The 14137-nt window shown below is 54.9% G+C and overlaps 1 protein-coding gene across 1 annotated transcript; it reads left to right on the top strand.

Annotated features, from left to right (window-relative positions):
- The first annotated feature begins 6041 nt into the window (after positions 1–6041).
- LOC119954794 (integrin alpha-M-like) lies at positions 6042–13842 on the top strand. Its single transcript, XM_038780336.1, has 5 exons — positions 6042–6179; positions 8239–8356; positions 11611–11711; positions 12577–12650; positions 13699–13842. The coding sequence occupies exons 1-5, from the start codon at positions 6140–6142 to the stop codon at positions 13840–13842; spliced, it is 477 nt and encodes a 158-aa protein (XP_038636264.1). The 5' UTR covers positions 6042–6139.
- Positions 13843–14137: the final 295 nt, after the last annotated feature.

Below are 14137 nucleotides of genomic sequence, written 5' to 3'. Positions count from 1 at the left end.
TTTGGCTGGAAATGCAGGTCCGTGGAGTTCTAGAGGGGACTTTGAGCAGAAATCCAGCCGTTTACCCTCACTGCAGTGCTGTTAAAGATATGTCTGTCGACAGATTAGCAGTTTTTTTCCGATCTGTTCAGAATGGCCTGACAAGGAGATGGGCTGAAACAAGTTGAGAAACATCTTTGAGGGAAATAAAACCAGAGTTTCTGCATAGGTCTGACAGGAGTCAGATCTTGGGCGGGATTCTCCGACCCCCGGGAGCCGCCGTCAATCCCGCCCCCGTCGTGTCCCGAATTCTCCACCCCCCCCCGAGATTCAGCGGGGGGTGGGAATCGCGCCGCGCCGGTCGGCGGGCCCCCCCGCGGCGATTCACCGCCCCGCGATGGCCCAAAGTCCCGCCACTGACAGGCCTCTCCTGCCGGCGTGGTTTAAACTACATACCTGACCGGCGGGATTGGCGGCACGGGCGGGCACCAGGGTCCTGGGGGGAGGGCATGGGGCGATCTGACCCCGGGGGTGTGCCCCCACGGTGGCCTGGCCCGCGATCGGGGCCCACCAATCGGCGGGCGGGCCTGTGCCGTGGGGGCACTCATTTTCTTCCGCCTTTGCCATGGTGTTCACCATGGCAGAGGCGGAAGAGACCCCCTCCCCTGCGCATGTGCCGGTATGACGTCAGATGCTCCGGCGCATGTGCGGATTTACGCCGGCCGGCGTGGATTGAGAGCAGAGATGGGTTTGATTGGGAATAAAGATAGCAGTTAAGGATTATTGTGTCACTGTAGTGATTAGCAATGTTTAAGGGGTAATTGTAAACTATTTTCTGATGTGATGTTAAAGATGTTTGAATACTGTGTTCGTAATAAAGTTTGTTTAATTTCCCACATCCCTATTTTGTGCGAAATCCCTCCCGGGTCGAGGAATCCTTTTCCTTTTTTAAAAATATTTTTATTCTCCTCCTTTTTCACCTTTTCATCAAATATACACCCACCAACAAATACTCAGCGAGAACCAATACAACGGCAACCCGCTGGCCAACAATGCCGTTATCCCCACCCGCCCACAAACAGCTCCAATGCCGAACAAGGAAGATAAAGAATGAAAATTCACAGTCATCCCGTACATAGTCGCCAATAACCTACCACGTTCGCAGCGCCCCCATCACTGCCCCCCCCCCACCCTAATGTTCAATGCCATCCAATTCTCGAAAGTGGGCGATGAACAAGGCCCATGAGCTGTAGAAACCTTCCACCCTTCCCCTTTACTTTCTCGAGCGTTAGGAATTCCAGCAGGTCGGTTCCCCCCCCCCCCCCCCCCCCACCCTAACAGGTCCCGCCGTCGGGCGATCAGTGAGGCGACGGCTAATACATCTGCCTCCGCACCCGTCTGGCCCGACACCCCGGATATGGCTTCTAGGGGACCTGGATCGAGCCTCACGTGCACCATCTTCGAGATCACCCCGAATATCTCCCTCCAATACCATTCCTGTTTCCCAGTGGCCCATAACATCTGGATGTGGTTTGCGGCACCCCTCCCCCCCCCCCCCCTCTATAAGAGCGTGAAGTAAAAATATGAAATTAGATAAAGGATCTGGATCGGCGCAGGGCCGAAGGGCCTGTTCCTGTGCTGTAATTTTCTTTGTTCTTTGTAAAACGACATGTATCCACTCTCCCAACTCCTCTTCATCAGTCCACAACTCATCTTCCGCTCCATTCCTCACCTCTGCACCAATCCTTCCGCCCTCACAAACGCCTCCGCCGTTTCCACCCTCTCCAAATTGGCGTCTCTGGAGTTGGCGGTCACCCTCAGCTTCGCTGGGTACACGGCTCCAACCCGCACCCCGCTGTTGTGCGGGGCCCTCTTCACTCCGCTGAAGACCGCTGGCCTCCTCGCCAGTTCCACCATCAAGTCCCGGTAGATACCAACACCAGCTCCAGCCCACTGCCCGTCCCGTTTCTGCTTCGCCCTCGGGACCTTCTCCTTCCCATGGTGCCTGTGGAAACAAACAATTGCTGCTCTTGGCGGCTCATTCACCTTTAGGCCTCAGCGACCGATGAGCCCAGTCCAGGTCTCACCGAGCGGTATCTTCCCCCTCCCCCGCCAACATCTCCGTGGGCCTCAGGCCTTCCACCCCCCCCCCCTCCGGCAGGCCCACCATCCTCAGGTTTTGCCGCTTCGAGCGGTTTTCCAAGTCCTCCAGCTTTGCCCGCGGCCCCTTGTTGGCCTCGGCCGCCCTCCGCAGCTCCTCCCCCGTCGAGGTGAGTCGGTCGCTGTGCTGCGACATGGCCTCCTCCGCTCCCTTCACCTTCTCGCCCTCCTCCCGTAACCTGGGCCCACGTGTTCGCCACAGTCACCCCCCACCGGGGGCAATCGCCTCCTCCACCAACGCCTTCGTCATCTCCTTCCTCATCACCACCATGTGCTCTGCAAACTGCTTCTCCAACTCCCAGGCCGTCACCTCCGTCACCTTCTCTGCCGCAAGCAGTGAGGCCCCGCCCGGCGACCCAGCCTCCGCCATCTTGCCAGCTCCCGGTCTGGCCCTCCTACTCGATGGCGAACCCTCCCTCCCTTCTTCATGGCTGCTTGCTTCTGAATCTTTGCCTGCTTTACACCTTCTTGCTCCCAATCATGAACAAATTGTCCCCAGGGCCGGACATCAAAACTCTTAAAAATAAGCCTTGAGTAAGAGCCACATGACATGCGACCTCCCCTCTACGTGCCGAAAGTCGAAGGATCCTTTCCTCACAGTCTTACTAAACAAAAATAAAATATTGGGGTTCATGATCAGTGGCCTGGCAAATGGTGGGATCTGGTCTGGGATCAAGACAGACAGAGAGAAAGAGGGAGAGCGATGAAGAGAGAGTTGGTGAGGGAGGGGTCGGGGCAATAGGTAGAAACGGACTGCGGCAGAGAGAGAGAGAGAGAGACAGATAGAGAGCTGAAACAAAAGACCATAAGACATAGGAGCAGAATTAGGCCATTCGGCCCATCTCCTGCTCCGCCAGTCAATCATGGCTGATATTTTTCTCACCCCATTCTCCTGCCTTCTCCCCATAACCCCTGATGCCCTTATTGATCAACAACCTATCTATCTCTGTCTTAAAGACACTCAGGGATTTGGCCTCCACAGCCTTCTGTGGCAAAGAGTTCCACAGATTCACCACCCTCTGGCTGAAGAAATTCCTCCTCATCTCTGTTTTAAAGGACGTCCCTTGAGTCTGAGATGGTGTCCTCTGCTTATAGTTTTTCCTCGAAGTGGAAACATCCTTTCCACGTCCACTCTATCCAGACCTTGCAGTATCCTGTAAGTTTCAATAAGATCTCCCCTCATCCTTCTAAACTCCGAGTATAGACCCAGAGTCCTCAACCGTTCCTCATACGACAAACTATTCATTCCAGGGATCATTCTTGTGAACCTCCTCTGTACCCTTTCCAAGGCCAGCACATCGTTCCTTAGATATGGGACCCAAAACTGCTCCCATACTCCAAATGGGGTCTGACCAGAGCCTTATACAGCCTCAGAAGTACATCCCTGGTCTTGTATTCTAGCCCTCTTGACATGAATGCTAACATTGCATTTGCCTTCCTAACTGCTGACTGAACCTGCACGTTAACCTTAAGAGAATCTTAAACTGGGACTCCTAAGTCCCTTTCTGCCTCTGATTTCTGAAGCCTTTTCCCATTTAGAAAATAGTCTATGCCCCAATTCTTTCTCACAAAGTGCTTTTCCACATTGTATTCCATTGCCACTGCATTGCCCACTCTCCTAGTCTGTCCAAATCCTTCTGTAGCCCCCTTGCTGCCTCAATACTACCTGTCCCTCTACAGATCTTTGTATCAACTGCAAACTTCGCAATAGTACCTTCAGTTCCTTCTTCCAGATTATTAATGTATATTGTGAAAAGTTGAGGTCCCAGCACAGACCCCTGAGGTACACCACTAGTCACCGGCTGCCATCCTGAAAAAGACCCCTTTATCCCCGCTCTCTGCCTTCTGCCAGTCAGCCAATCCTCTATCCATGCCAGGATCTTACCCTGAACATCATGGGCTCTTAACTTATTTAACAATCTCCTATGCGGCACCTTGTCAAAGGCCTTCTGGAAATCTAAATTAGTCACGTCCACTGGTTCTCCTTTGTCTAACTTCCTTGTTAATTCCTCAAAGAACTCTAACAGATTTGTCAAACATGACCTCCCTTTGACAAAGCCGTGCTGACTCAGTCCTATTTTACCATGCACTTCCAAGTACTCCACGATCTCATCTTTAATAATGGACTCTAAAATCTTACCAATGACCGAAGTCAGGCTATCCGGCCTATCATTTCCCGTCTTCTGTCTCCCTCCCTTCTTAAACAGTGGTGTTACATTAGCCATTTTCCAGTCCTCTGGGACCCTTCCTACCTCCAGTGATTCTTGAAAGATTTTCCTCAGCTTTTTCGTTTAGAAACCTGGGGTGTAGTCCATCCGGTCCAGGTGACTTATCCACCTTCAGACCTTTCAGTTTCCCCAGAACCTTCTCCTTATTAATGGTCACTGCACTCACCTCTGCCCCCTGGTTCTCCTGGAGCTCTGGCATCCCACTGGTGTCTTCCACCGTGAAGACTGATACAACGTAACTATTCAGTTCCTCTGCCATCTCTTTGTTTCCTATTATTTCTTCTCCAGCCACATTTTCCAGTTGCCCAATGTCTATTTTTGCCTCTCTCTTACCTTTTATATATCGAGAAAAAACACTTCCTATCTTCCTTTATACTACACACTACCTTTCACTCAAATTTCATCTTCTCCCCCTTATTGCTTTTTTAGTTGTCCTCTGTTCACTTTTAAAGGCTTCCCAATCCTCTGGTTTCCCACTAATCCTCGCCACTTTGTATGCTTTTTCTTTAGTTTTTATGCTGTCCTTGACTTCCCTTGTCAGCCATGAATGCCTTGTCCTCCCCTCAGCATATTTCCTCCTCCTTGGGATGAATTTCTGTTGTGTCTCCCTAATAACCCCCAAAAACTCCTGCCATTGCTGTTCGACTGTCTTCCCTGCCTGGCTCCCCTGTTAGGAGAAAGAAGGGATTGTGCAAAATGGGATGCATGTGTGAAAACTTGCAAACACGTCATTCAGCTCTGACCATCCAACACTGCGCAGCGCCCTCAGTACTGACCCTCTGACAGTGCAGCTCTCCCTCAGTACTGACCCTCTGACAGTGTGGCACTCCCTCAGTACTGACCCTCTGGCAGTGCGGCGCTCCCTCAGTACTGACCCTCTGACAGTGCGGCCCTGCCTCAGTACTGACCCTCTGACAGTGCGGCGCTCCCTCAGTACTGACCCTCTGACAGTGCGCCACTCCCTCAGTACTGACCCTCTGACAGTGCGGCACTCCCTCAGTACTGACCCTCTGACAGTGCGCCACTCCCTCAGTACTGACCCTCTGACAGTGTGGAACGCCCTCAGTACTGACCCTCTGACAGTGCGGCACTCCCTCAGCACTGACCCTCTGACAGTGCAGCACTGCCTCAGTACTGACCCTCTGACAGTGCGGCACTCCCTCAGTACTGACCCTCTGACAGTGCGGCACTCCCTCAGCACTGACCCTCTGACAGTGCGGCACTCCCTCAGTATTGACCCTCTGACAGTGTGGCACTCCCTCAGTACTGACCCTCTGACAGTGTGGCACTCCCTCAGTACTGACCCTCTGACAGTGTGGCACTCCCTCAGTACTGACCCTCTGACAGTGCGGCACTCCCTCAGTACTGACTCTCTGACAGTGCAGCACTCCCTCAGTACTGACCCTCTGACAGTGCGGCACTCCCTCAGTACTGACCCTCTGACAGTGCAGCACTCCCTCAGTACTGACCCTCTGACAGTGCGGCACTCCGTCAGTACTGACCCTCCGACAGTGCGATGCTCTCTATTTACCCTTTGCTGGGTGGATTGACCTGTTGAAACTGACACTGGCCTTGCATAAAACTTACACAATCCATTGCCGAGCAGGAAAGTGTTGAAATTCTGCGGAACTTGACAATCTGATTCTCGAACTGCAGTGAAGGCGGCTGGCAGGAGTGACTGAGAAGTGGTTACACAGGAATCCCGGTGCAGTAACCCACCCACCACCTCTCTCTGGGATTATTTGAAGACCCTGCCACATTGTACTGGCAGCATGGGCATGCTGCCACCGGGAGCAACCATCGTGCCTGTCAGTAAGTACCCTGATACTCTGCCTGTCCCTTCCAGCCTTTTCTAACATTCCTCCATCCACCCACGGCAAATCCCGTTAGTACTGACGATCCACAGAGCGGCACTCCCTCAGCACTGACCCTCCGACAGTGCGGCACTCTCTCAGCACTGACCCTCTTACAGTGCGGCACTCCCTCAGTACTGACCCTCTGACAGTGCGGCACTCCCTCAGCACTGACCCTCCGACAGTGCGGCACTCTCTCAGTACTGACCCTCTTACAGTGCGGCACTCCCTCAGTACTGACCCTCTGACAGTGCGGCACTCCCTCAGTACTGACCCTCTTACAGTGCGGCACTCTCTCAGCACTGACCCTCTTACAGTGCGGCACTCCCTCAGTACTGACCCTCTGACAGTGCGGCACTCCCTCCGCACTGACCCTCTGACAGTGCGGCGCTCCCTCAGTACTGACCCTCTGACAGTGCGGCACTCCCTCAGTACTGACCCTCTGACAGTGCGGCACTCTCTCAGTACTGACCCTCTGACAGTGCAGCACTCCCTCAGTACTGACCCTCTGACAGTGCGGCACTCCCTCAGTACTGACACTCTGACAGTGCGGCCCTCCCTCAGTACTGACCCTCTGACAGTGCGGCACTCCCTCAGTACTGACCCTCTGACAGTGCGGCTCCCTCAGTACTGACCCTCTGACAGTGCGGCACTCTCTCAGTACTGACCCTCTGACAGTGCAGCACTCCCTCAGTACTGACCCTCTGACAGTGCGGCACTCTCTCAGTACTGACCCTCTGACAGTGCAGCACTCCCTCAGTACTGACCCTCTGACAGTGCGGCACTCCCTCAGTACTGACCCTTCTGACAGTGCAGCACTCCCTCAGTACTGACCCTCTGACAGTGCAGCACTCCCTCAGTACTGACCCTCTGACAGTGCAGCACTCCCTCAGTACTGACCCTCTGACAGTGCAGCACTCCCTCAGTACTGACCCTCTGACAGTGCGGCACTCTCTCAGTACTGACCCTCTGACAGTGCAGCACTCCCTCAGTACTGACCCTCTGACAGTGCGGCACTCTCTCAGCACTGACCCTCTGACATTGCGGCACTCCTTCAGTACTGACCCTCTGACAGTGCGGCACTCCCTCAGTACTGACCCTCTGACAGTGCAGCACTCCCTCAGTACTGACCCTCCGACAGTGTGGCACTCCCTCAGAACTGACCCTCTGACAGTGTGGCACTCCCTCAGAACTGACCCTCTGACAGTGCGGCACTCCCTCAGTACTGACCCTCTGACAGTGTGGCACTCCCTCAGTACTGACGCCTCTGACAGTGCGGCACTCCCTCAGTACTGACCCTCTGACAGTGCGGCACTCACTCAGTACTGACCCTCTGACAGTGCAGCACTCCCTCAGTACTGACCCTCTGACAGTGCGGCGCTCCCTCAGTACTGACCCTCTGACAGTGCAGCACTCCCTCAGTACTGACCCAATGACAGTGCGTGCTCCCTCAGTACTGACCCTCTGACAGTGTGGCACTCCCTCAGTACTGACCCTCAGTCAGTGCGGCGCTCCCTCAGTACTGACCCTCTGACAGTGCAGCACTCTCTCAGTACTGACCCTATGACAGTGCGTGCTCCCTCAGTACTGACCCTCTGACAATGCGGCACTCCCTCAATACTGACCCTCTGACAGTGCAGCTATCCCTCAGTACTGACCCTCTGACATTGCGGCACTCCCTCAGTACTGACCCTCTGACATTGCGGCACTCCCTCAGTACTGACCCTCTGACATTGCGGCACTCCCTCAGTACTGACCCTCTGACAGTGAGGCACTCCCTCAGTACTGACCCTCTGACAGTGAGGCACTCCCTCAGTACTGACTCTCTGACAGTGCGGCACTCCCTCAGTACCGACCCTCTGACAGTGCGGCACTCCCTCAGTACCGACCCTCTGACAGTGCGGCACTCCCTCAGTACCGACCCTCTGACAGTGCGGCACTCCCTCAGTACCGACCCTCTGACAGTGCGGCACTCCCTCAGTACTGAAACCTCTCTCACGTTTCTCTTTGCCGTTTAGTGCTGACGCTGGTTCACGGTTTCAACATCCAGTCCCAGAACCCCACCGTCATTCCCGGAGAAGAAGAGGCGTATTTTGGGTACAGCGTCCTGCAGTTTGGATCCGAGCGGGACAGGGGGTGAGTGGGAATGTCGGCTCTGTGCCTCACCCGGTATGAGGGACAGTCGTGGCGCAGATTCGGGATTACCCGCGTAACAGGAAGCAGAATGTCGTGGGCAAGGGGAATTCTTCGAGTGGACGAATCTTTGAGATGGGTTTCCTTCATCGGGGCGGGGGGGCGGAGGGGCGGTGGGGGGGGGGGGGGGGGGGGAATCAGTGTCGGGATCAATGCTTTTCCTGATGTCTATGAATGACGTTGCGCTCGGTGGAAATGGCATCGAAGCTTTGTGACCTGTCAGGTCAGGAGCGTCGAACATCAACAGGGCGGGCAAGTGGCAGATACAGTTTAACTCCGAGAAATCTGAGTTCATTCAATTGGGTGGAACTTGTCGAGACAATTTCAAACTAAGGGTTGAATTTTGAAGGAGGGTTTCGGAGCAGAGGGATCAGTGTATAAATCATTAAAGCTGATTGAAGGTTGAGGAAGGGTACGGTTAATAAAAAAACAAGACCCTGGTTCAAGAGGCAAACGTTTTTGTTAAACTTATGCAAAACACAGCTGAACCAAAACTGGAGTATCGTGTCCAGTTCTGGGCACTCGAAGCAGGAATTGGAGACAGAGAGAGAAAGACTGAGTGTGCGAGAGAGACGGAGAAAGGGAGAGAGTGTGTGAGAAAGAGAGGGAGGGAGGCAGGGAAAGGTTGAGATAGCGAGAGAGAGATGGAGACAGAGGGAGAGAGAGAGGGACAAACTGAGCAAGAGAGACAGAGAGAGAGAGAGACAGAGAGAGAGACAGAGAGAGATAGGCAGAGAGAGAGACAGAGAGAAAGAGAAACAGAAACAGAGAGACAGAGAGAGAGACAGAGTGAGAGACAGAGTGAGAGACAGAGAGAAAGGGAGACAGGGGCAGAGAGACAGAGATAGAGAGAGATAGAGAGACAGAGAGAGATTGAGAGACAGAGAGAGATTGAGAGACAGAGAGAGAGAGATAGATAGAGATGGAGAGAGGGTCTGAGAGAGGCAAAGAGAGATAGGGAGAGACAGAGAGAGATAGAGAGAGAGACAGGGAGAGAGAGAGACAGGGAGAGAGAGAGACATGGAGAGAGAGACAAAGAGAGAGACAGAGAGAGAGACAAAGAGAGAGAGAGGTAGGGAGCGACAGGGGCAGAGAGAGAGAGAGAGAGACAGAGAGTGAGAGAGAGAGAGAGAGACAGAGAGTGAGAGAGAGAGAGAGAGAGACAGTGAGAGAGAGAGAGACAGCGAGCGAGAGAGAGAGACAGAGAGAGAGAGAGAGAGACAGCGAGAGAGAGAGAGAGAGAGGTAGGGAGGAGACGATCTGGCCCTTGTCCACCCTGGGTGGGGTATGCTGGGAAAGTTACAAACAGGATGCTCGAGCTCCTTGGGCAATGTTGGTTTGAGCGAAGAGCAACGTTGCAAAACGGATTTGGTTAGTCACCGCAGCAACCACATTAATGTCAGGGGTCAGGGTGGGAGGGCGTTGCCTCAGCTAACACACACAACATCAAAACAAACAACACGCACCCTCCCTATACACCCCCTTCATCACACACTCCCCCTCCCTCCCTATACACCCCCTTCATCACACACTCCCCCCTCCCTATACACCCCCTTCATCACACACTCCCCCCTCCCTATACACCCCCTTCATCACACACTCCCCTCCCTCCCTATACACCCCCTTCATCACACACTCCCCCTCCCTCCCTATACACCCCCTTCATCACACACTCCCCCTCCCTATACACCCCCTTCATCACACACTCCCCCTCCCTATACACCCCCTTCATCACACACTCTCCCTCCCTATACACCCCCTTCATCACACACTCCCCCTCCCTATACACCCCCTTCATCACACACTCCCCCTCCCTATACACCCCCTTCATCACACACTCTCCCTCCCTATACACCCCCTTCATCACACACTCCCCCTCCCTATACACCCCCTTCATCACACACTCCCCCTCCCTAAACACCCCCTTCATCACACACTCCCCCTCCCTATACAACCCCTTCATCACACACTCACCCTCCCTATACACCCCCTTCATCACACTCTCCCCCTCCCTGTACACCCCCTTCATCACACACTCCCTCTCCCAATACACCCCCTTTATCACACACTCCTCCTCCCTATACACCCCCTTCATCACACACTCCCCCTCCCTATACACCCCCTTCATCACACACTCCCCCCTCCCTCCCTATACACCCCCTTCATCACACACTCCCCCTCCCTATACACCACCTTCATCACACTCCCCCTCCCTATACACCACGTTCATCACACACTCCCCCTCCCTCCCTATACACCCCCTTCATCACACACTCCCCCTCCCTATACACCCCCTTCATCACACACTCCCCCTCCCTATACACCCCCTTCATCACACACTCCCCCCTCCCTATACAGCCCCTTCATACCCCCTCCCTATACACCCCCTTCATCACACTCCCCCCTCCCTCCCTATACACCCCCTTCATCACACACACCCCCTCCCTATACACCCCCTTCATCACACACTCCCCCCTCCCTATACACCCCCTTCATCACACACTCCCCCTCCCTCCCTATACACCCCCTTCATCACACACTCCCCCTCCCTCCCTATACACCCCCTTCATCACACACTCCCCCTCCCTATACACCCCCTTCATCACACACTCCGCCCTCCCTCCCTATACACCCCCTTCATCACACACTCCCCCTCCCTATACACCCCCTTCATCACGCACACCCCCTCCCTATACACCCCCTTCATCACACACTCCCCCTCCCTCCCTATACACCCCCTTCATCACACACTCCCCCTCCCTATACACCCCCTTCATCACACACTCCCCCTCCCTATACACCCCCTTCATCACACACTCCCCCTGCCTCCCTATACACCCCCTTCATCACACACTCCCCCTCCCTATACACCCCCTTCGTCACACACTCCCCCTCCCTATACACCCCCTTCATCACACTCCGATTGGTGCGTGTCGTGAGGGGGTGGCACAGGAAGAACGCGCAGAATTGGCGAGGGTGGTGGTGCCTCGTTTGATCACCCATGTGGAGTTGCGAAGACCGAGACGATGGACCTGACGTCCGTCCTCCTGGGCCGCAAGCCCCCCCACCCCACCCCACCCCCACTCCACCCGCACCCCCACCCTCCCTCCACCCGCACCCCCACCCTCCCTCCACCCGCACCCCCACCCTGCGACACTCCCGGATCTGACCGGATTGTGTCTGGTGTTCCTCCTCAGGATTGTGGTCAGCGCCCCACTGGCCCGCCGGGGCAACGTGATGGGCGCCATCTACAGATGCCACGGGTCATCCGGAAACTGCAGCGCCGTTCGTATCCCAGGTAAGCGGGCGCGGAAACCCATCCGTCGAGGGCGGCGGTCGATCGCAAACCAGTCGCCCACGGAGCATCTCCTCGTCGAGAGGGGGCCTTGATTGTCCAATCTCACAACGCTCAGTCTCTGTCCCCCTTCCCACGTGCCTCACCGACCCTCGTTTATACCCAATGACCCAAGGCTGCCCATTAACACAGAACATAGAACTTACAGTGCAGAAGGAGGCCATTCGGCCCATCGAGTCTGCACCGAACCAGTTAAGCCCTCACGTCTACCCTATCCCCCTAACCCAATAACCCCACCTAACCTTTTTTTATGGTCACTAAGGGCAATTTAGCATGGCCAATCCACCTAACCACGTCTTTGGACTCTGGGAGGAAACCGGAGCACCCGGAGGAAACCCATGCAGACACAGGAAGAACGTGCAGACTCCGTACAGACAGTGACCGAGCGGGGAATCGAACCTGGGACCCTGGCACTGTGAAGCAATTGTGCTATCCACTTGTGCTACCGGGTGGACCATCGAGTTAATGAAGCATTCAGTCACTATGGAAACAATTACTGAGGGGGTGGGGCAATCTCCCCCTGCTCCTCACACTGATGACACTCCCTCCGTCTGTAAGCCCCTCCCCTGAATCTGTCCCTCGCTCCGCTTTGAACAGGCTTTTGTTCGACGGCCGCATTTCTCTCCGAATGTCCCGGGGTGGAGGGGCACGTTTGGTTCGATGTCGGCCCCTGAAAGCCCCTCCGATGGGGCATCTTTAACGTTCGAAAGGACAGGCTGTTATTCTGTGTTTGTTCCTCTCTTTTACCCCCACCTCACCCATTCCACCCCCTCAACCCCCTTCCCCGCCCCCCAAACCCCCTCTGCAGAATCGGCACAGTCCCAGGTGGAAGGAGTTGGACTATCGCTCACAGCAAATCTAACTTCACCGACAGAGTTACTGGTGAGTGTGGATTTCCTCGAGGGATCCTCTGACAGTGCGGCACTCCCTCAGTACTGACCCTCTGACAGTGCAGCACACCCTCAGTACTGACCCTCTGACAGTGCAGCACTCCCTCAGTACTGACCCTCTGACAGTGCGGCACTCCCTCAGTACTGACCCTCTGACAGTGCGGCTCCCTCAGTACTGACCCTCTGACAGTGCAGCACTCCCTCAGTACTGACCCTCTGACAGTGCAGCACTCCCTCAGTACTGACCCTCTGACAGTGCAGCACTCCCTCAGTACTGACCCTCTGACAGTGCAGCACTCCCTCAGTACTGACCCTCTGACGGTGCAGCACTCCCTCAGTACTGACTCTCTGACAGTGCGGCACTCTCTCAGTACTGACCCTCTGACAGTGCAGCCCTCCCTCAGTACTGACCCTCTGACAGTGCGGCATTCCCTCAGTACTGACCCTCTGACAGTGCGGCTCCCTCAGTACTGACCCTCTGACAGTGCAGCACTCCCTCAGTACTGACCCTCTGACAGTGCGGCTCCCTCAGTACTGACACTCTGACAGTGCAGCACTCCCTCAGTACTGACCCTCTGACAGTGCAGCACTCCCTTAGTACTGACCCTCTGACAGTGCGGCACTCCCTCAGTACTGACCCTCTGACAGTGCAGCACTCCCTCAGTACTGACCCTCTGACAGTGCGGGACTCCCTCAGTACTGACCCTCTGACAGTGCGGCACTCCCTCAGCACTGACCCTCTGACAGTGCGGCACTCCCTCAGCACTGACCCTCTGACAGTGCGGCACTCCCTCAGCACTGACCCTCTGACAGTGCAGCACTCCCTCAGTACTGACCCTCTGACAGTGCAGCACTCCCTCAGTACTGACCCTCTGACAGTGCGGCGCTCCCTCAGTACTGACCCTCTGACAGTGCAGCACTCCCTCAGTACTGACCCTCTGACAGTGCGGAGCTGACTCTCCTAAAATGGGTCCTGTAATTTGTGTGGGATTTTTCCCACGGAAGACCCTGTGTCCTTTGCTGATTTGTCATCACTGCAGATGTGCGCTCCGTCAATGTCCTACAGATGTGGCTCGAACACCTTCGTTAACGGAATCTGTTATGAGTTTGACAGCAGCTTAAACCTCACCAGGAACGTGACACCAGCTTTTCAAGGTTTGTGCCGTCTCAACGCAATCTGTTAATGGGCTCATTACATGCTCAGTGTGTGTGTGAGAGATAGTGTGTCTGTGTGTGTGTGTGACTGTGTGTGTGTGTGACTGTGTGTGTGTGTGACTGTGTGTGTGTGACTGTGTGTGACTGTGTGGGTGTGTGACTGTGTGTGTGTGTGTGTGTGACTGTGTGTGACTGTGTGTGACTGTGTGTGTGTGTGACTGTGTGTGTGTGTCTGTGTGTGTGTGTGACTGTGTGTGTGTGTGTGACTGTGTGTGTGACTGTGTGTGTGTGACTGTGTGTGTGTGAGAGACTGTGTGTGTGCGA

The sequence above is a fragment of the Scyliorhinus canicula genome, chromosome 20 (assembly GCF_902713615.1).
Source record: "Scyliorhinus canicula chromosome 20, sScyCan1.1, whole genome shotgun sequence".
In the NCBI taxonomy this organism is placed as follows: domain Eukaryota; kingdom Metazoa; phylum Chordata; class Chondrichthyes; order Carcharhiniformes; family Scyliorhinidae; genus Scyliorhinus; species Scyliorhinus canicula.
This window is presented reverse-complemented; position numbering and strand designations above follow the sequence as displayed.

Bases quoted from the DNA above. Each gene is read 5' to 3' on its own strand.
- LOC119954794 (XM_038780336.1), top strand. From the start codon at position 6,140: ATGGGCATGCTGCCACCGGGAGCAACCATCGTGCCTGTCA. The intron at 8,357-11,610 runs GTGAGTGGGAAT...GTTCCTCCTCAG, and splicing joins GGATCCGAGCGGGACAGGGG to GATTGTGGTCAGCGCCCCAC. The intron at 12,651-13,698 runs GTGAGTGTGGAT...TCATCACTGCAG, and splicing joins CTTCACCGACAGAGTTACTG to ATGTGCGCTCCGTCAATGTC.